The sequence below is a fragment of the Chrysemys picta genome, chromosome 4, assembly GCF_011386835.1.
Source record: "Chrysemys picta bellii isolate R12L10 chromosome 4, ASM1138683v2, whole genome shotgun sequence".
Classification (NCBI taxonomy): domain Eukaryota; kingdom Metazoa; phylum Chordata; order Testudines; family Emydidae; genus Chrysemys; species Chrysemys picta.
In genome coordinates, this window is record NC_088794.1 from 9,034,639 (window position 1) to 9,056,833 (window position 22,195).

General features: G+C 46.9%; 1 protein-coding gene across 1 annotated transcript in view; it reads right to left on the reverse strand.

The window, feature by feature from the left end:
- Positions 1–22,195, reverse strand: part of LOC101945176 (E3 ubiquitin-protein ligase RNF213-like) — a 174,008-nt gene that overhangs the window by 55,686 nt on the left and 96,127 nt on the right. Inside the window, exons 35-39 of the mRNA XM_065594454.1 lie at positions 15,861–16,002; positions 15,098–15,271; positions 13,423–13,556; positions 11,779–11,936; positions 10,899–11,102 (exon numbers count right to left, since the gene is read on the reverse strand). Coding sequence (XP_065450526.1) covers positions 10,899–11,102; positions 11,779–11,936; positions 13,423–13,556; positions 15,098–15,271; positions 15,861–16,002 — 812 coding nt within the window. The remainder of the gene's footprint in view (positions 1–10,898; positions 11,103–11,778; positions 11,937–13,422; positions 13,557–15,097; positions 15,272–15,860; positions 16,003–22,195) is intronic.

A 22,195-nucleotide genomic window follows, 5' to 3' on the forward strand; every position in this document is an offset into this window, starting at 1 on the left:
CACCTCCGCCTTTCCCCCATCCCCCAGCACCTCAGCACGCCGTGTCAGGAGTGGCCCTGGACAGCGCTGCAGCGGCGTGGCTCCAGCAGGGCCTGAGCTCCTCCCACTGAGTTAGAGCCGCGTGGTAAGGGGGCGGGGCTATGAGCTCCGGTCCCGCCGGAACCACACCGCTGCAGCGCTGTCCAGGGGCCAGGGCAGCTCCTGGACGTGGCACACTGAGGCTCCGAGAGAGGGGAGAGGCGGCGGTAACCCAGGAACAGCCCTGGACAGCGCTGCTGGGGGGGTGGCAGTCAGGGGACAGGGAATGGGGGGTTGGATCATGGGCGTTCTGGGGGTCTATCAGGGGGGGGGTGGATAGGGGTCGGGGCAGTCAGGGAGCAGGGGGAGTTCGTGGGGGGTGGGGTCCCAGGGTGGTGGTTGGGGTGGGAGGTGAGGGGATAAGGAGCAGCGTGGGTCGGGGATTCTGAGGGGGACAGTCGGGGGGGCAGGAAGTGGGTGGGGGTCAGATAGGGGGCAGGGCCAGGCTGTTTGGAGAGGCACAGCCTTCCCTGCCCTAAAGCTCATTCAGCAGTTTGAGGCTTGCAGACAGCTATTTAACACAATGAGCCAAGCTGTTATCTCTTCCCTTAGGGCTACCATCCCTTTCACTTCTCAAATGCCAAATTATAGTCTACATTTAATTTCAGTGCCATAGGGAGATTCATGTCAGGGGAGGGGAGCTTCACTGAAAATTAGCCACTTTAGATTAACAGTGATAGAGCCAAGAGAGCCATGGGGGAGGAATCACATGAGAAGAGCAATATCATACACCACCTACCTCCTTCCCAACCCTACCAAGGGAGACCCCCCTCCCCTGCATTCCCCGAGGCTCCAGAGGGGTTAACTCAGTGGTTCTCAAACTTTTGTACTGGTGACCCCATTCACATAGCAAACCTCTGGGTGCGACCCCCCCTTATAAATTAAAAACACTTTTTTATATATTTAACACTATTATAAATGCTGGAGGCAAAGTGGGGTTTGAGGTGGAGGCTGACAGCTCATGACCCCCAGTAATAACCTTAAAAAGAAGAACAGGAGTACTTGTGGCACCTTAGAGACTAACAAATTTATTAGAGCATAAGCTTTCGTGGACTACAGCCCACTTCTTCGGATGCATATAGAATGGAACATATATTGAGGAGATATATATACACACATACAGAGAGCATAAACAGGTGGGAGTTGTCTTACCAACTCTGAGAGGCCAATTGATTAAGAGAAAAAAAACTTTTGAAGTGATAATCAAGCTAGCCCAGTACAGACAGTTTGATAATAAGTGTGAGAGTACTTACAAGGGGAGATAGAGTCAATGTTTGTAATGGCTCAGCCATTCCCAGTCTTTATTCAAACCGGAGTTGATTGTGTCTAGTTTGCATATCAATTCTAGCTCAGCAGTCTCTCTTTGGAGTCTGTTTTTGAAGTTTTTCTGTTGTAATATAGCCACCCGCAGGTCTGTCACTGAATGACCAGACAGGTTAAAGTGTTCTCCCACTGGTTTTTGAGTATTTTGATTCCTGATGTCAGATTTGTGTCCATTAATTCTTTTGCGTAGAGACTGTCCGGTTTGGCCAATGTACAGGCAGAGGGGCATTGCTGGCACATGATGGCATATATCACATTGGTAGATGTGCAGGTGAACGAGCCCCTGATGGTATGGCTGATGTGATTAGGTCCTATGATGATGTCACTTGAATAGATATGTGGACAGAGTTGGCATCGGGGTTTGTTACAAGGATAGGTTCCTGGGTTAGTGGTTTTGTTCAGTGATGTGTGGTTGCTGGTGAGTATTTGCTTTAGGTTGGGGGGTTGTCTGTAAGCGAGGACAAGTCTGTCTCCCAAGATCTGTGAGAGTAAAGGATCATCTTTCAGGATAGGTTGTAGATCTCTGATGATGCGCTGGAGAGGTTTTAGTTGGGGGCTGAAGGTGACAGCTAGTGGTGTTCTGTTATTTTCTTTGTTGGGCCTGTCTTGTAGGAGGTGACTTCTGGGTACTCGTCTGGCTCTGTCAATCTGTTTTTTCACTTCAGCAGGTGGGTATTGTAGTTTTAAGAATGCTTGATAGAGATCTTGTAGGTGCTTGTCTCTATCCGAGGGATTGGAGCAAATGCGGTTATATCTTAGAGCTTGGCTGTAGACAATGGATCGTGTGGTGTGTCCTGGATGGAAGCTGGAGGCATGTAGGTAAGTGTAGCGGTCAGTAGGTTTCCGGTATAGGGTGGTATTGATGTGACCATCGCTTATTAGCACAGTAGTGTCCAGGAAATGGACCGCTTGTGTGGATTGATCTAGGCTGAGGTTGATGGTGGGATGGAAATTATTGAAATCATGGTGAAATTCCTCAAGGGCTTCTTTTCCATGGGTCCAGATGATGAAGATGTCATCAATGTAGCGCAAGTAGAGTAGGGGCGTTAGGGGACGAGAGCTAAGGAAGCATTGTTCTAAGTCAGCCATAAAAATGTTGGCATATTGTGGGACCATGTGGGTACCCATAGCAGTGCCGCTGACTTGAAGGTATAAATTGTCCCCAAATGTGAAATAGTTGTGGGTGAGGACAAAATCACAAAGTTCAGCCACCAGGTTAGCTGTGACATTATCAGGGATACTGTTCCTGATAGCTTGTAGTCCATCTTTGTGTGGAATATTGGTGTAGAGGGCTTCTACGTCCATAGTGGCCAGGATGGTGTTTTCTGGAAGATCACCGATGGATTGTAGTTTCCTCAGGAAGTCAGTGGTGTCTCGAAGATAGCTGGGAGTGCTGGTAGCGTAGGGTCTTAGGACAGAGTCTACATAACCAGACAAGCCTGATGTTAGGGTGCCAATGCCTGAGATGATGGGGCGTCCAGGATATCCAGGTTTATGGATCTTGGGTAGCAAATAGAATACCCCTGGTCGGGGTTCTAGGCATGTGTCTGTACGGATTTGTTCCTGTGCTTTGTCAGGGAGTTTTTTTAGCAGATGGTGTAGTTTCTTTAGGTAATCCTCAGTGGGATCAGAGGATAATGGCCTGTAGAATGTGGTGTTAGAGAGCTGTCTAGCAGCCTCCTGGTCATATTCCAATTTATTCATGATGACGACAGCACCTCCTTTGTCAGCCTTTTTGATTATGATGTCAGGGTTGTTTCTGAGGCTGTAGATGGCGTTGTGTTCAGCATGGCTGAGGTTATGTGGCAAGTGATGTTGCTTTTCCACAATTTCAGCCTTTGCACGTCGACGGAAGCAATCTATGTAGAAATCGAGTCTATTGTTTCGACCGTCCGGAGGAGTCCATGCAGAATCCTTTTTTTTGTAGTGCTGGTAGGGAGGATTCTGTGGGTTAGTATGCTGTTCAGAGGTATGTTGGAAATATTCTTTGAGTCGGAGACGTCGAAAGTAGGATTCTAAGTCACTGCAGAACTGTATCATATTCATGGGTCTGGAGGGACAAAAGGAGAGGCCCCGAGATAGGACAGACTCTTCTGCTGGGCTAAGAGTATAGCTGGAAAGATTAACAATATTGCTGGGTGGGTTAAGGGAACTACTGTTGTGGCTGCTTGTGGCATGTAGCAGTTTAGATAGTTTAGTGTCCTTTTTCCTTTGTAGAGAGGCAAAGTTTGTCTTGTAAATGGCTTGTCTAGTTTTTGTAAAGTCTATCCATGAGGAATTTTGTGTGGAAGGTTGGTTTCTTATGAGAGTATCCAGTTCTGAGAGCTCATTCTTAATCTTTCCCTGTTTGCTGTATAGGATGCTGATCAGGTGGTTTCGCAGTTTCTTTGAGAGTGTGTGACACAGTCTCTCAGCATAGTCTGTGTGATATGTAGATTGTAATGGATTTTTTACCTTTAGTCCTTTTGGTATGATGTCCATCTGCTTGCATTTGGAAAGGAAGATGATGTCTGTCTGTGACCGGTCCCGACCTCCAGTTTGAGACCCCCTGGGTTAATTTAATTTTAGCACCCTGTGTCTATTCACATGCATGTGCTATTTTGAGCATTTCAGTTTTCACAACATAGGCTCATCCCAGATTCTGGAACAAGCTCAAATGCTCAGTTTGTGGAGTATGTACATAAGCTATACTAAAGACAAACCCACAGTAACCGTCTCCAGTTTGTGAGGGACCGCATGGAACCAGTCTCTAGGAAACAGATAAATTCATGGTGATTAAGTCCATTAATGGCCATTAGCCAGGATGGGTAAGGAATGGTGTCCCTAGCCTCTGTTTGTCAGAGGGTGGAGATGGATGGCAGGAGAGAGATCACTTGATCATTACCTGTTAGGTTCACTCCCTCTGGGGCACTTGGCATTGGCCACTGTCAGTAGACATGATACTGGGCTAGATGGACCTTTGGTCTGACCCAGTACGGCCGTTCTTATGTTCTTATGTTCTAACCTAAATGAACCCAAAGTTATGGAGACAGATATGAGTCAAGGAAGCCAGCAGAGTATCAGAAACCTGTAAAAATCTCTGATTGGATGGGCTCAGGTGTTTGGTCACAAGCTGAGGTGGTTCAAAAGTTTTGGATTTTTTTTAAGCAGAATTTTTTTATTGTTTCTTTAAACAGTCAAACACAGCAAGCAGCAAATATTTGGCCACACACTTCTGAAACCCCAAACCATGTTCAGGTTTTGGCAGACTAATTTCAGCTTTTCAATTAAAAAAACCACAACAAATTTTGAAGGAAAGCAGCCATTGTCCGTGATTTTTTCTGCTTTTTAAAAACCCCTAGTTTTCGATCCAAAAAAAGTTTTGATGGAAAATATCTGTCCAACCCTTTTAATGAGCTTTAGTGCTTTTTAGCACTAGCTGATGCTGAGAACCAGGGATACCTTGTAAAGGTGACTTGAAAAGAAGTTTTCTCAAAACTGGGTTTGTGCCGAGATGCGGAAGGTTTTTAAATGTTTATTTCCCAGGGCCACTCGGGGGGGGGGGGGGGGAGGCGCGCAAGTGGGGCAATTTGTCCCGGGGCCTCAGGGGCCCCCATGAGAATATAGTATTCTATACTATTGCAACTTTTTTTTATGGAAGGGGCCCCCAAAATTGCTTTGCCCCAGGCCCCCTGAATCCTCTGGGCAGCCCTGGAACTGCTGAAAAGGATCTAGGATTTGTGGTGGATCACAACCTCAACATCAGTCAACAATGTGAATCTATTGCAAAAAAAAAGCAAATGCAATTTTGGGTTGTATTAACAGAGGCGTAGCATGCAAGTTATGGGAAGTGATAATAACGCTCTAATCAACACTGGTTAGGCCTCAGCTAGAGTAGTGTGTCCAATTTTAGTCACCAATGTATAAAAAGGATGTAGAGAAACTGGTAAGGATCCAAAGGCAGGCAACAAAGATGATCAAAGGGATGGAATGCAAACCCATACGAGCAAAGGCTGAAGGAACCGGGTATGTTTAGTTTGGAAAAGAGGAGATTAAGGGGGGAGATGATGATATGATAATGGTCTTTTAATACTTGAAAGGCTGTGTAACGTTATCTGAATGAAATATGACCATTGTTGCAACCACTGTTATACATTTGTAACAAATCTTTTACAAAGGTTGTCAAGTAAGGTGAGTATGAAAAGGTTATGATTGGCTGAATATAATTATGCTATTTGTATGCATGTATCATTTTTATATTTGAAGCTATGAGTATTGGCTCTATACCTTGATTTCAAATGTTTGCTGCTGGGGTAATGCCCACAAGGTATTTAGCCTGCACATCTTAGAAGGGCTATTCAAATTGAGTGGCCCGTCAAAAGAACATTTAACTCACAATGGAAGACACCCATATACCCTGAATGGACTTTCCTGTGAACGTGCTGTTTGAGGTATAGGTAATGGCCTCTACTGTGTCCAAGTGGAATTATGCATGGACATGTGACTTGGACATGTGACTTCAAACACTATCTTGTCACCTGTGATTTTCCACTAGCTGTGCTGAGAGCTTTGTTTGAAACAATAGGTTTCCCTCCACATGGCAGAAGCTATAAAAGGCTCTGGAAACACCTCCATTTTGCGTCTTTCTTGCTCCAGCCTCTGGACTATGGATTTATACTAATGGGATCATTCTAACGAAGGGACCACGGACCTTTCAATGATTTGGAAGCAACCAGAGACTTGACTTAATCCAGCAGTTTATTCCATCACTGCTACAATCCTAAACCAAGAACTTTGCATTTATTGTATATATTTGATTCCTTTAACCAATTTTAACTCTCACCTACCTTTCTTTCTTTCCTTCTTTCAATAAACCTTTATATTTTAGATACTAAAGGATTGGCATCAGCATGATTTTTGGGTAAAATCTAAGTTATATATTGACATGGGTGTGTGGCTGGTCCTTTGGGATCAGAAGAACCTTTTGTTTGATGAGACTGGTTTTAAAGAACCACTCATCTTTAAATCCTGTGTTTTTGGTGGCGATACAAGGACTGGAATACCTAAGGAAACTGCTGTTCTGACTTCTTGTTAGCCTGTGTGGTGAAACAGAAGTTTACTTTTTGTTGCTGGTTTGGTATATCCTATTGGAGATTAACCACCAGTCTTGGGGTGTATCTGCCCTATTTCTCAGTGGTTTGTCCTGAATTTGGTATTCTCAGTTGTGACCCACGGAGGCACGGTTACAAGCTGCCATAAAAAAAGATGGAGAAAAGTTGTTCTCTCTTGCCATGGAGGACAAGACAAGTGGCAATGGGTTCAAACTATAGTATAGCAGATTTAGATTAAATCTCAGGAAAAACATCCTAACTGTAAGAACAGTAGGACAATAGAACAAACTGCCCAGAGAAGTCATGGAAGCTCCTTCACTGGAAATTTTCAAAAGGAGGCTGGATAGCCAGCTGTCTTGGATAGTTTAGACACAACAAATCCTGAATCTTGGCAGGGGGCTAGACTAGATGACCTTTTGTGACGTTATTAATATGAACTGGAACTGTATAGATCATTGTTGCCACCACTGTTATATATTTGCAGCAAATATTGTACAACGGTTGTTGTGTGAGGTGTCTATAAAGAGGTTATGATTTGCTGGTTAAGATTATGCTATCTGCATGTGTGTATCACTTTTGTAGTTGAAGTTATAAATATTGGCTATGTACTTGTATCTCAAATGTATTTGATTCTGAGTAGCCTCAGTGAAGCATTTGGTCAGCTTCTTGAGAGTGGGCACTTACTGAGAATAGTCCTATGAAGAAACACTTAACTGACAATGGACTCTGGGAGACGCCAATCCACATCTGAGCTTTCCTGGGAATGTTCAAACTAACATGTAAACAATGGTGTCGGCCTGCAAACTGAGTCATGCATGGACATGTGACTTGCCCATGTGACTCCAACTCTATCTTGCTGTGATTTTCCACAGTAAGAAGTGGTGTCCTTCCATGGGCAGAGGATATAAAAGGCCCTGAAAACTCCTCCATTTTGTCTTCAATCCTGCTTCTTACCTCTGGAGGGAATTTGCTACAAACTGAAGCTCTGAGCAAAGGACTGAATGACTCATCCCAGCTGTGGATGTACTCCAGAGACTTGATTTAAACCTGCAGTTTATTCTATCACGGCTACAAGCCTGAACAAAGAACTTTGCCATTACTGTATGTAATTGATTCCATTTAACCAATTCTAGCTCTCATCTATATTTTTTTCCTTTTATGAATAAACCTTTAGATTCTAAAGGATTGGCAACAGCGTAATTTGTGGGTAAGATCTGATTTGTATATTGACCTGGGTCTGGGGCTTGTTCCTTTGGGATCAGGAGAACCTTTTTCTTTTATGGGGGTATTGGTTTTCATAACCATTCGTCCCCATAACAATTCGCACTGGTGGTGATACTGGGAAACTGGAGTGTCTAAGGGAATTGCTTGTATGACTTATGGCTAGCCAGATGTTTGGCTGGTTTGGTGTGCCTTAAAGCTGGAGAAACCCCAGCCTTGGGCTGTAACTGCCCTGCTCGAAGCAATTTGTCCTGAATTGGTACTCTCAGTTGTATCCCACCAAGGGCAGCATCGTTACACCCTTGTGGTCCCTTCCAACCCTATGGTTCTACAGATTCTGTGATTGGAAGCAGGGAAATACATGGAGGATTCCTAGATTCAGAGATTCTAAGGCCAGAAGGGACCACTGTGATCACTTAGTCTGACCTCCTGCCTAAAACAGGAAATAGGACCTCCCTGAATTAGCTCTTCTTTGAACTAGAGCAGATCTTTTAGAAAAACATCCAATCTGGATTGAAAATTGCCAGTGATGGAGAGTCCACTATGACCCATAGTAAATTCTTCCAATGGATAATTCCCCTCTGTAGCGGGGTGGCTACCCCGCTCCTAAAATAGAAGGGGTTAAAAGCAGCCCTGGAGAGGGTTGTGACTGGGGACCGCTGTTTGGGGAAGCAGCTGCAGCTGGGCCACACCCCAATCAGACCCCCAGCTGGCCTGTATAAAAAGGCTGTGAGCCAGAGGCCCAAGAGGAGTCTCTCTCTAGCTGTAGAGGGAGACAGGCCTGGCTGCAGGGAGCTAGAGACAGGGTTCCTGAGTGGAGCAGGGCTGGGGAAAGGCAGAGGAGCTGGGGAGTCCAGCCTGGAAAGCCCCAGGCTGTGGCCTAGCATAAGGCAAATAGGTACTGGGGGTTGCAAAGGGCAGCCCATGGATAGGCAGAGGCAGCAGGTCTGAACCCATTTGCCTGTGATGAGTGTCTGATACACTGCAGTCTGCCCTAGTGAATGGGGGCTAAGTGGTGACTGGCAGTAGCCAAGACTGAGGCGAGATGGGGATAGGGGGTGGGGGTTCCCCTGGGAGGGGAGACCCTGAGATGGGGGTTACTCCTGGGAGGGACACGGGGCCAGTGGTAAGGCGGATCACCGGCCTGCAGAGGGCACACCGATGGCTGGAGAGCTAATTCCCACGGACGACCAGCAGGAGGTGCTGCTGGGGTGAGTCCTGAACCTGCTTACACCCTCACTGTTAAAAAAATTCTACCTTATTTCCAATCTGAACTTGTCAAGCTTCAACTTCCAGCCACTGGGTCTTTTTATACTTTTGTTTTCTAGACTGAAGATCCAATCATCAAATATTTGCTCCCCCTGTTGGTACTTATAGTCTGTACTCAACTCACCCCTTAGCTTTCTCTTTGTTAAGCTAAATAGATTGAGCTCCTTGAGTCTATCACTAAGGCAGGTTTTCTAACCCTTTAATCATGCTCTGGCTCTTCTCTGAACCCTCAACAATTCTTTCTGGAATTGTGGACACAGTACTCCAGCAGCAATCACACCAGTGCCAAATATAAAGGTAATGCAACCTCCCCACTCCTACTCAAGATTCCCCTGTTTACGCATCCTGGGATTGCACTGGCAACAGCATCACACTGGGAGCTCATGATCAGCTGATTAATCACCATGACCCCAAAATCTTTCAGAGTCACTGATTCCCAGGATAAAGTCCCCCATCCCGTAAGTGTGGCCGACATTCTTTTTTCCTATACATATACATTTAGCTGTATTAAAATGCATGTTTTCTTGCACCTAGCTTACCAAGTGATCCAGATCGATTTACATCAGTGACTGTTCTCTTCATTATTTACCACTCCCCCAATCTTTGTGTCAACTGCAAACTATCAGTGATTTTGTTTTCTTCCAGATCATCAATAAAAATGTTATAGTGTACAGCCAAGAACCAGTCCTTGTCAGATCCAGTAGAAACATACCCACTTGATGATGATGATTCCCCATTTATAATTACAGGTTGAATAGGGTTACCATTCGTCCGGATTTACCCGGACATGTCCTCCTTTTGTGTGCTAAAAATAGCGTCCGGGGGGAATTTGTAAAGCACTCACAATGTCCGGGATTTCCCCCTCCCCCGGCAGAGCGAGCGGCTGGGAGGGCTGCAGGAAAGTCCCGGGCTGGACTCCGGAGCAGCTTCCTCCTCCCACCCCCCCCCTCCCTGCATTCTGAGCCGGCCGGCAGCTCCTCCTCCTGCAGCCCGCTCCGGCAGCCCTGTGCAGGGCCAGGGACCGGGTTTTGTGTTGTGCAGGGGAGCTCAGCCATGTGTCCGGCTGGCACAGAGCCCAACACCCTGTTCTGAGCAGCAGGGTAAGGGGGGGCAGGAGAAGGGACAGGGAGGTTCTGGAGGGGGCAGTCAAGAAACGGGGGGGGGCTTTTGGAGGGGAGTGGAGAAAGTTTTGGGCAGTCAGGGTACAGGCAGGGGGTAGGGTCCTGGGGGGCAGTTGGGGGGGGGGTCTTAGGAAGGGGCAGTTAGGGGACAAGGAACAGGGAGTCTTAGGTAGGGGGTGGGGTTCTGGAGGGCAGTTAGGAGCAGGGGTCCCAGGAGGGGGCAGTCAGGGGACAAGGAGCGGGGGGTAGGGGGCTGGGAGTTCTGGGGGGGAGCTGTCAGGGGGCAGGAGTGGGGAGAGGGATCGGAGCAGTCAGGGGACAGGGAGCAGAGGGGTTTAGATGGGTTGGGAGTTCTGGGGGGGCTGTCAGGGGGCAGGAGTGTGGAGAGGGATCGGAGCAGTCAGGGGACAGGGAGCAGAGGGGTTTAGATGGGTTGGGAGTTCTGGGGGGGGCTGTCAGGGGGTGGGGAGTGGTTGGATGGGGCGTGGGAGTCCCAGGGGTCTGTCTGGGGGTGGGGGTGTGGATAAGGGTTGGGGCAGTCAGGGGACAAGAGGCAAGGAGGCTTAGATAGGGAGTGGAGTCCCGGGGGGCAGTTAGGGGCAGGGGTCCCAGGAGGGGGCAGTCAGGGGACAAGGAACGGGGGGAGGGTTGGAGGTTCTGGGGGGGCGGGAAGTGGGAGGGGCAGGGGCGGGGCTAGGGCGGGGCTCCTCCCGTCCTCTTTTTTGCTTGTTGAAATATGGTAACCCTAAGGTTGAAAAGAGCAAGCATGAAAACCTATTCAGATAACCTCGCTCACCCTTTTAGTTGTGTCTTCTTTATAAACTTTCAGCAGCTCATTGACTAAAGTCTCCTCGTTCTTCACTAAATTGATGAACAGCTGATAATTCTCTTGTAGGTAGAAATATTCAATGTGCAGCCAAATCAGGGAAAACCTCACATTGTCATTTGCCAAAGAGGCGCAGAGCTGCTTCGCACCAGTTATGAGACCATTAGACAAAATCTGGTGATAAAATAAAAGGTATTATTTCTACTCATCAACTACAAGAACAGCGATTGACCCACAGAATTAGGCGACAGAGTCCTGTGGCACCTTATAGACTAACAGACGTATTGGAGCATGTCTATAAGGTGCCACAGGACTCTGTCGCTTTTTACAGATCCAGACTAACACGGCTACCCCTCTGATACTCGACACCATAGAATTAAGTTCTCTGTTACTGCTGTGTTTAATGAAAGATGTATGAAATTCTAATCCCAGTCAAAAATGTTGTTAAAATATAATTAAAGTTGAGAGCACTTAGCAGGAATTTGAGGAAAATACAGTGTTTCATAAAGTGCATTTATCAAAACAAACAGTACAGCTGGACAGGAAGTGGTTTTATTTTTGGCAGAAAATTTTGACTGTTAAAAATCCAAAACCCCAAAATCTCAGGCAAGATCTTTTAAATTTTAAATATCTAATTTTTTTTTTTAATTTGAGGATATCAGACACTTTCTGCATCAGTTGGGGATCTGCCCCCAATGGAGTGAGGGCCAATTTACACCAGTTGGGGATCTGGCCCCAAGTTTTTATTTTTTTCTGCATTAAGTCTAATTTGCCTGGTATACCATTGGTAATCCCACCCCAACCATTCAGACTGATGTTTAAAAGTACTTTTCTGCAGAAAGCTGTGTACCTCATAAACCTGAACATCTTGCCCTGGAAAAGCCATCCTCACAAAATCACTGGCATAACGCTGAACCATTTCTGGACTATTGCCATCTGGCACTGGTATTTTCAAGACAGACCTTTGAAACATCTCAGCAGAGTCCATAGTAGGGTCCTTTGGATAACCTAGGATGTCACAGAATGACCAAAGGAGATGTGCTTATTCAATTATAGCAAATAAACAATATTTATAGTGAATTATTAATATGCGAGTGGGGAGGCAAGAATATAAGCATGGTGGGACAATGGGAATCCCGTTTTTTCTCCATTATAAATGACTACTTATTAGAATGATGCAATGTTCTAGCTCATTCTAGTTGGGGGGGGGAGGTTCTAGGTCATTCTAGCTGAGTGGGGAGTGGAGCAATTGTGACTCCAAGCAATGAAGGACTGGAGTTTGCAGAGGACAAGAAGGTTCAGACAGTCCAACAGGGCAATCTTCATGAGGAACTCTTTCCCCCACCAGCAAGACTCCTCTAAGAAGCAATAGATTAAGCACAGACCCTATTGATTTGCAAGTCTGAGACCCAGTCTGAGAGTACCTAGATCCCAGGGCCAGCTCCAGGCACTGCCGACCAAGCATGTGCTTGGGGCGGCACCTTAGGAGGGGCGGCCAATGTTGGGGTGGCGGGGGGCGCTCGGTGTTTTTGGTTGTTTTTTTTTTGTTTTGGCCAGGCAGCGGGGGAGGGGGGGCGGGGCGCGGCGTTCGGGGGGTGTTACGGCGGGGCGGCACTCTTCTTTTTTGCCTGGGGCGGCAAAAAAGTTAGAGCCGACCCTGCTAGATCCCCATATCTATCTGCAAATTCCTTTCCCAAGTCACTGATTTCCAGGATACAGTCTGCCATCTGGTCAGAGTGACTTACATTCTTTAATACTTGCATTTGGCTACATTAGAAGTAGAGCTGATTGGAAAATTGATTTGTCCTGTGAAATTGACACTTTGCAATTTGTGTCACAAATCATAACAAAGTCAAATTCTGAAAATGGACAAAACTAAGTTATGATTTTTTTTGGTCAAAATGATTAATTTTAATAAATTTTAAGTGGTTTATTTTGATTTAATAAGTTTAAATTTTTTATGTATAAAACCCCAAAACGTCATTTAGAACAAAAAAAAAAATGAAATGTTTATCCTGAAAACACTGAAACAAGATGCTTTGACATTTTTTAAACAGTTTTTCCCAATTTGTTTTCTAACTACATTTAATCTAAATTAACACAATTTCATGAAAAAATTCAGTTCTCAAAATGACATTCTGACAGCAAACTGTTTTGATTAAGTTTTCAACCAACTTTAGTTAAGCACAACCAAGACTCCAAGTGATAGAGATTCCACCCCATACCTAGGTGAGCTGGGCCAATGGTTAATTTCCCTCCCTGTTAAAAAAGTACTAATTTCCTGTGTGAATGTGTCTCCCTTCAGTTCCACCCAGTGGATCTTGTTCTGCTTCTCTGCGCTAGATCACAGAGCTCTCAATTATGAAGAAATCTCCTCCCCATGTAGTTCTATAAATCTGATCTGGATTAACCCTGGCAAAAGTGAGAGGAGAATTGGGTCCTATACTTCCTTTCACTGCAGTTAATTTTAATAGATGCAGAAAGTTGAAGTTACCTTTCACCCGATGGACTGTCTCCCATATCTCATCCAGGCGAGCTTTCAGAACCCAGCTGAATGGAAAGCAGCAAGGCACAGACCTGCTGGGGTCTTCGCTCATTGATAACACAGAAATCTTTGCATCAGGGGTCCTTGAGTGTTTAAAAACAAATGCACTCACATATATATATAAAATAGTGCTTCATTTAACAGACAAACATACCTAGAAAGGAATTCAATAAAAAACAGAGAACTGCCAAATGGGATCAGACCCAAGGTCAGTCTAACCCAATCTACTCTCTCCACCAGCACCAGATGCTGCAGAGGAAGGTGTAAAAAACCTACATGAGTAGATGGGAGGTTATCTGCCTTCCACATTAGGTGTCTAACAGAAATTGGTTTAAGCATTGAAACACAAGGTTTAATATCCTTTCCAAACTTGTGTCGTCATTCATTATATTAGCTCTGAATATTCTTGTGGTCCATAGAAATGTCCAGTCCCTTATTGAATCTTGTTAAGTTCTCAGCCTCAATGACTTCCTGTGGCAGTAAGTTCCAGAGGATAATTACATGTGTGGGGGAAAAATTTCCTTTGATTGGTTTTGAATTTGCTGCCTTTTAATTTCATTGATTGTCCCCTTTGTAACAGGGGTCTGCCCCTTTAGGGCCAGAGGCCTGGGGCCAGCCAGCCTATTCTTTCAACTGACCTGGCTGGGAAGGGGTCAAGAGTTCTCTCTAAAGGGCTAAGAGTGCTCAGTCAGGGAACAGCTACAGAGGAGAGGCTGGCTCCTGTGACTTGCTCTGCAGCAGACCGATGCAGAGTGAAAGGCCTCTGGGCCCTTACAGCAGGGGAATAACTATGTTTTGTGTTAGTTTGTGAGGTTTTGTTTGAATTAATAAACCGTGCACAGAGGGAAGGACCTGAAAGATCAGGGGGTTAGGACTAGATGATCCTTACGGTCCCTTCTAACCCTGTGGTTCTATGATTCTAACACTCCCTTCTGGTTTTTTAATCTATGGATCTATAAATACTCCTCCTACTACTAATAATAATAACAATAATAACGCATATAAAAGCTGGCAGAAATGACTTTGCCTGTAATTCTGTGCCTATATTTGTCTGGGATTACTTGTGTTTAAATAATGCTACTAAATTTTTGGCTTCCAATCCAGTGAGTTCCATGGCTTAATTCTTATACACATTTGTTGCCTTCCCACTTCATTGTGTATATACTTGTCTAATAAACACACTCTCCACCATGCTCTCAGACTCTCTCATTGCTATAGCACTGTACATTTGCAGATCTGGAGAGGAATTTTCTGATTGATCAGTTTATCAGAAAATGCTGATTTATTGAAAGCAAAATAGTTTGAAGGAAAAGGATCAGTTTCAACAAACCTTATCTGAACAATTTTTGGAAAAAAGTTTTGGTTTATACAGTAGTTTGAAATGACTTGATTTAGACACTTTAGTTAATTTATACTAAAAAAGGTAATTTTTTTGTAAAAATTTAAATTTTACGATGGAGCGGAGATGAAATTTCAGTTTGTAAAGATTTCCAAGATTTCAACTTTTTATTCCAATTCAGGATGGGGAAAAATGTTGAAATCGCAAAAACTCTTGCAGGATGGGAAAAGTGTTTCCCACTCAGATCTAATCCTGAGAGTCTGAGCTTTCCTAGTGGTCTCTTACTTGCTGGTATACTTAATCTTCAGAAATGATTCATCTTTGAACATCTGGAGCCAGAGGTCAGAGACAGGAGTTTCTTGAGCGATATGATCCAAGTTGTTGTTTGCATCAATTACTGCTAGAATTTGAGCAAACATGTTTGCCACAATGTCTTCCAAATGAATCCAGACAACATGCCTTAAAAACAAGGAAAAAACATGTCTTATAAAATAATTCTTTCAACTCCCCCCCCCCCTCCCCAACCAGCTCATTCTGTGTGTCTGTAACATGAGGGTTGCTTTGCAGGGCTGAGCCCTAAGATACAACTATGTAAACATCCAATCATAATAAAGCATAGTCATCCACACAGGACAAAACAGGGAGCAAATTTAGCATTGGCTGGGTGATGTCTCTCAAGCAGGTTGGGAATCAGCTGTCTGCAGTGGCTGAATACCATAAATATGAATTTCCAAACTTTCAAGTTTATTTATCTGCAAGGCTTGGCACATTTCATACAGCTGATCAATTTTGTTCTGTTACAGATAAGACCCTTTCACTTCCCAGATTACCTAAGATTTTGTTGCCAATACCCTGATTGTGATTTTTAAAACCTATGTTAGTCTTCTATACAAATTCTTATACCACCCTCACTGTTGTACCTGAGCTGCTTACAGTAATGCTTTAAGTGACGTGATATAAATATATCACTTCTTTGGTATTCCAAAAAGTGGAAATATTTGAAATTCAAATGGCCAACATGATGCAACTATACAAGAACATACGTTACCTGAATGAAGCGCCTTCAAGTATGAACTCGCTAGACAGAGCTCTACGGAAAATCCACTCTCTTGGCTTATGGCTCACCATCTCTCGTTCTTGTAAAAGGTTACAAATTCTCCTTTTCAAGACTTCCATAAAATGATGAGCAACTAGTCGTAAAAGAAAAATAAATCACTTTATCTCACAATAGGGCTGGTAAACATTTTCTTAATGCAAAATTGTGTTTTCAACTAAATGAAAAGTAGGGCAGAAAGTCCGCTTTCCTCACATTTGATTTTTTTTTGTCAGAAAACCCAAAACCTGAAAATTTTCAGCCAAAAACATTTTGAATTACAGCAGTTTTGGGCCAATTTTTGTTTTTTTTTTTTTTTCAGTTTTCAGGTGTTTGGTTTCTGGACAAAAAGTTGAAATTTTCAATATGGGAGGGGAGAAACAACATTTTCAAGGCAACTCTCCCAAAAGCATTTCCTGTTGGTCTTCTTTGAAACAGGTCCTTTGGCCTAAGCAATCTGACCTTCCAACTGGAATCAAGAAACCCTTAGATAAAGGGTTCAAGGCAAAAAGAGAGATGTAGCAGCTGAGTTTTCCATTTGGCTCTCAGGTCTGGTCGACACTAGGGATTTACATTGGTATAGCTACATCCCTCAAGCAGGTGAAAAATCCACACCCCTAAGAGATGTAGCTATACCGACCTAACCCCCCGTGTAGGCAGCGTTCGGTTGATGGACAAATTCTTGCATCAACCTAGCTACTTCCTCTCAGTGAGATGGATTACCTACACTGATGGTAGAAGCCCATCGGCGCAGATAGTGTCTACACTAAAGCACTACAGTGGTGCAGTTGTAGCGATTTAAGTGTAGCCATACCCTCACTTTTTCAGTTACTCTGGTGTAGATCTGTCATTATACCATTGAATTCAGTGCAATTATGTCCATGTTGTAGCAAAATCCACTCCTACCTGGGCTAGAAACTGAAGCAGTCCACTAGTATTTAAAAGTATAACTGGTTAGAATTTATTTTCTCCCCATGGAAGATATTGACTTTTCAGTGGAAAATAAAAATCTAAAATGAAAAAACACTGGATTCTGAAATGCCACCATGGTGCTTCATGGAAGTTATTGTTTGTGTGCCTGTGACAGAGCTGGCTGTAGCACCCCGATCACTGACATTACTGCAGCACAGAAAAGGCTTCAGGCTCGGCTGGGAGGAATTAAACACTTTCTGTTGGGCGATTACAAAACCTGGGTGGTAACTGCTGGATTGATGACAATTAGCAGTAATGGGGAGAATATAATGGGGAGGAACAGGAAGTGGGGGAAGAGTTCAGAGGGTGAGCTGTGCAGAGGGGAGAAGCTGTGTAGAAGTCTCCTCTTGCAGTATCCTGTGTCATGTTCTGTTTGCTGCAGAACTGAAGAATAAGGGTACACATAGTGAAAAGGAAACAGCCTGGGCATATTTATGTTTTAGTGACCATGGAAACGAGCTATGCAATGAGGCACACTGGGTAGCTGAAGAAGTGCCCTGTGACAAGTGCTCCATAGCTCCATTCTCCTCTATGGGCCAGGCAATCCAACCAGATGACATCTGTCATGATGCACTATGGTGTCTCCACTTCCTGAGGCACCAAGATATATCATAGGACTCCCGTGGCCACAGAGCATCATGGGAAATGTAGTCCAGCTGGGAGCCCAGCCCACAGAAGAGAATGGGGGCGTGGATGTAACCAAACTACAGCTCCCAAGAGACATTTTGGTGGCATTTCCAAATTGAAAGGTTTTGGATTTTGGCTGTTTGGTTGCTCAGTTTTTAGATGAAAAGTTAATATTTTTCCAAGGAAAAAAGACGGTTACTCACCGTTGTAACTGTTGTTCTTCGAGATGTGTTGCTCATATCCATTCCAATTAGGTGTGCGCGCGCCGCGTGCACGATCGTCGGAGAATTTTCTACCCTAGCAACACCGGCGGGTCGGCTGTGGAGCCCCCTAGAGTGGCGCCTTCATGGCGCTGAATATATACCCCAGCCGACCCGGCGCCCCCTCAGTTCCTTCTTGCCGGCTACTCCGACAGTGGGGACGGGGGGCGGGTTTGGAATGGATATGAGCAACACATCTCGAAGAACAACAGTTACAACGGTGAGTAACCGTCTTTTCTTCTTCGAGTGCTTGCTCATATCGATTCCAATTAGGTGACTCCCAAGCCCAACTTAGGTGGTGGGGTCGGAGTGAGACATTGCTGTGTGCAAAACCGCTGATCCGAATGCAGCATCGTCCCTGGACTGCTGCACTAGTGCATAGTGAGCTGTAAACGTGTGGACTGATGACCAAACTGCCGCTCTACAAATGTCCTGGATCGGAACTTGCGCCAGGAAAGCAGTCGAGGAAGCTTGGGCCCTCGTGGAGTGAGCGGTGAGGTGCGGTGTTGAGACACCTGCCAGGTCATAGCAAGTCCGGATGCAAGACGTAATCCAGGAGGATAGGCGTTGCGAGGAGACCGGTGAGCCTTTCATTCGGTCGGCCACTGCAACGAAGAGTTGCGTCGTCTTTCTAAAGTGCCTTGTGCGGTCAATATAGAAAGCCAGGGCCCTGCGTACGTCCAGAGAATGCAGACGTTGATCCTGGCGAGTAGCATGTGGTTTAGGATGAAAGACCGGGAGAAATATATCCTGGCTGATATGAAATGGAGAAACCACCTTAGGGAGAAAGGCAGGATGTGGACGAAGCTGCACTTTATCCTTATGGAAAACTGTGTAAGGGGGCTCGGATGTAAGCGCCCTGAGTTCAGAAACGCGCCTTGCTGAAGTGATGGCTACGAGGAAGGCTGTCTTCCAGGATAGGTACAGAAGCGAACAGGTGGCCAGTGGCTCGAATGGAGGACCTGTGAGCTTGGAGAGAACCAGGTTGAGGTCCCACGTCGGAACGGGCTGACGTTGTTGTGGGTACATCCGGTCTAAGCCCTTGAGGAATCTAACGACCATCGGGTTAGAGAATACCGAAGACGCGAGTTCCCCTGGGTGAAAGGCCGATATAGCGGCCAGGTGGACTCTAATTGAAGATATCGCCAACCCCTGCTGTTTTAGGGAGAGGAGATATTCCAATATAAGAGGAATAGGTGCCTGTAACGGGGACGTGGCTCGTTGTTCGCACCAACAGGAGAACCGCTTCCACTTGGCCAAGTACGTGGCTCATGTTGAGGGCTTCCTACTGCTCAACAGAATCTGTTGGACCGAGAGTGAGCATTGTTGCTCTGCCTGGGTGAACCATGGAGCAGCCACGCCGTGAGGTGAAGAGATTGCAGGTCGGGGTGACGCATCCGGCCGTGGTCCTGGGAGATGAGATCTGGATATAATGGAAGCGGGATCGGTGTCTGAACCGAGAGTTCCAACAGTGTGGTGTACCAATGTTGTCTCGGCCACGCTGGAGCGACCAGAATTACCTGTGCCTGGTCTCTGCGCAATTTGAGCAGTACCTTGTGGACCAGAGGAAACGGAGGGAAGGCATAAAACAGGTGGTCTTTCCAGGGAAGGAGAAACGCATCCGAGAGGGAGCCCGGAGCTCGACCTTGCAGGGAGCAGAACACGTGGCACTTTCTGTTGTCCCGAGATGCAAACAGGTCTATCTGGGGAAACCCCCACTTCTGGAAAACGGAATGTATGATGTCCGGACGGATAGACCACTCGTGCGTCTGAAAGGACCTGCTGAGTCGGTCCGCTAGTGTGTTCTGGACTCCAGGAAGAAACGATGCCGTGAGATGGATCGAGTGGGCGATGCAGAAGTCCCACAGGCGAATGGCCTCTTGGCATAGAATTGACGAACGTGCTCCTCCTTGCTTGTTGATGTAAAACATGGCCGTGGTGTTGTCGATGAGAACTAACACACAGCGGCCACGTAGGAGATTGAGAAATGCCTGGCACGCCAGGCGCACCGCCATCAGTTCCCGAACATTGATGTGCAGGGCTAGTTGGGGTGCGGTCCACAGGCCCTGGGTATGGTGTTTGTTGAGAAGGGCGCCCCAACCCAGAGATGAAGCGTCTGTCACCAGGTGCAGAGAGGGTTGTGGGGCGTGAAATGGCATTCCCTCGCAAACCACATTGTGATCTAGCCACCAGGTGAGGGAGGTCAGGACCGAGTTCGGGACCGTGACCACCATGTTCAGGCTGTCCCGATGTGGGCGGTATACCGATGACACCCAGGTCTGGAGTGGGCGAAGCCGAAGTCTGGCATGCCTGGTTACGTACGTGCAGGAAGCCATGTGACCCAGCAGGGTGAGGCACGACCTCACCGTGGTAGTTGGGAAGGCCCTGAGCCCTTGAATGAGGCTCGTGATGGTACAAAAGCGGTTGTCTGGCAGGATGGCTTGTGCACATCTGGAGTCTAGGACTGCGCCGATGAATTCTATTCTCTGGGTAGGTTCTAGAGTGGATTTGTCCTTGTTGAGTAGGATGCCCAACTTGTTGAATGTGTGCACTATCATGTGGACGTGAGCCCGAACTTGCTCTTTGGTGCGGCTGCGTACCAGCCAGTCGTCTAAGTACGGGAACACCTGTATCCCTTGCCGACGAAGGTACGCTGCCACGACAGCCATACATTTCGTAAACACCCTTGGGGCCGAGGATAGGCCGAAGGGAAGGACCGCAAATTGATAGTGCACCTTGCTTACCACGAATCGCAGGAAGCGTCTGTGGGGCGGGTAAATTGCGATATGAAAGTATGCGTCTTTCATGTCGAGGGCGGCGAACCAGTCTCCAGGATCGAGGGAAGGGATAATGGCTCCCAAGGAGACCATGCGGAACTTCAACTTTACTATAAATTTGTTGAGTCCGCGCAAGTCCAAGATGGGTCTCAGACCCCCTTTGGACTTGGGGATCAGGAAGTAACGGGAATAAAATCCCCTGCCCCTTAACTCTACTGGAACCTCCTCTATGGCCCCCATAGCAAGGAGCGTGGAAACCTCTTGTATAAGAAGTTGCTCGTGAGAAGGGTCCCTGAAGAGGGACGGGGAAGGGGGGTGGGAGGGGGGGAATGAAGAAAACTGGATAGCGTATCCTCTCTCTACCGTGCGAAGGACCCAACGGTCCGAGGTTATAAGGGACCAAGCACGGTGGAAATGGGAAAGGCGATCCCGAAAGGAGGGGGCTGGATCCTGGGGGATGACTGGGGCGCCGTCCTCGACCGCACCTTCAAAAGTTCTGCCTGGGGCCTGAAGGTGGTCTTGGTGGCCCCTGGTTCTGACCGGGTTGAGGGCCAGTCCACCTTCTCCTACCACCTCGCCCCCGCCTTCTGGCAGAGTCCTGTCTCTGACGAGGTGGAGGGGGGTAGAAACGTTGAGGCTGGGGCCTAAATGGTCTGCGCTGGGGACCCGCAACATGCATCCCCAGGGAGCGCATGATTGTTCTCGAGTCCTTGAGGCTCTGCAGACGAGAGTCCGTCTTGTCCGAGAACAATCCATGTCCCTCAAAGGGCAGATCCTGTAGGGTTTGCTGCAGCTCCGGAGGCAAACCCGAAACCTGAAGCCAGGAGATCCTCCGCATAGCGATACCCGAAGCCAGGGTTCTCGCAGCCGAGTCCGCTATGTCCAAGGAGGCTTGCAAGGAGGTCCGAGCCACCTTCTTACCCTCCTCTACCAAGGCCCCAAACTCCTCCCTGGACTCTTGGGGAACCAATTCCTTGAACTTCCCCATAGAGTTCCAGGAATTAAAGTTGTAGCGGCTCAGGAGCGCCTGCTGGTTAGCCGCTCTAAGTTGCAGCCCTCCGGCTGAATAAACTTTACGGCCAAACAAATCGAGGCGCTTAGCCTCCTTCAATTTGGGCGCTGCGGCCTGTTGACCGTGGCGCTCCCTTGCATTCACTGATGACACCACCAGTGAACACGGCTGGGGGTGGGTATACAAGTACTCATAGTCCTTTGAGGGGACAAAGTACTTTCTTTCCACCCCTCTGGCTGTGGGTGGGATAGAGGCAGGAGTTTGCCATATCGTAGTGGCGTTAGCCTGGATCGTGCGGATCAGGGGCAATGCCACTCTGGATGGGGCATCCGCAGAGAGGATGTTCACAATGGGGTCTTGCACCTCCACTATCTCCTCTGCCTGAAGGTCCATATTACGTGCCACCCTACGTAATAGGTCCTGGTGTGCCCGGAGATCTATCGGGGGTGGACCTGTGCTCGTTGTGCCCGCCACTGCCTCATCTGGGGAAGATGAGGTAGATGCCTCAGGTGGCAAGGGATCCAAGGGCGGGTCCTGGTCCAACGAGCCCTGGAGCGGAGCATCACCTGCCCCTGGGTCCAGGACATTAGGTGGTGCGGGCACGGAAGCCTCCATGCCCCCTGGAGGAGGGCGAGAGATGGT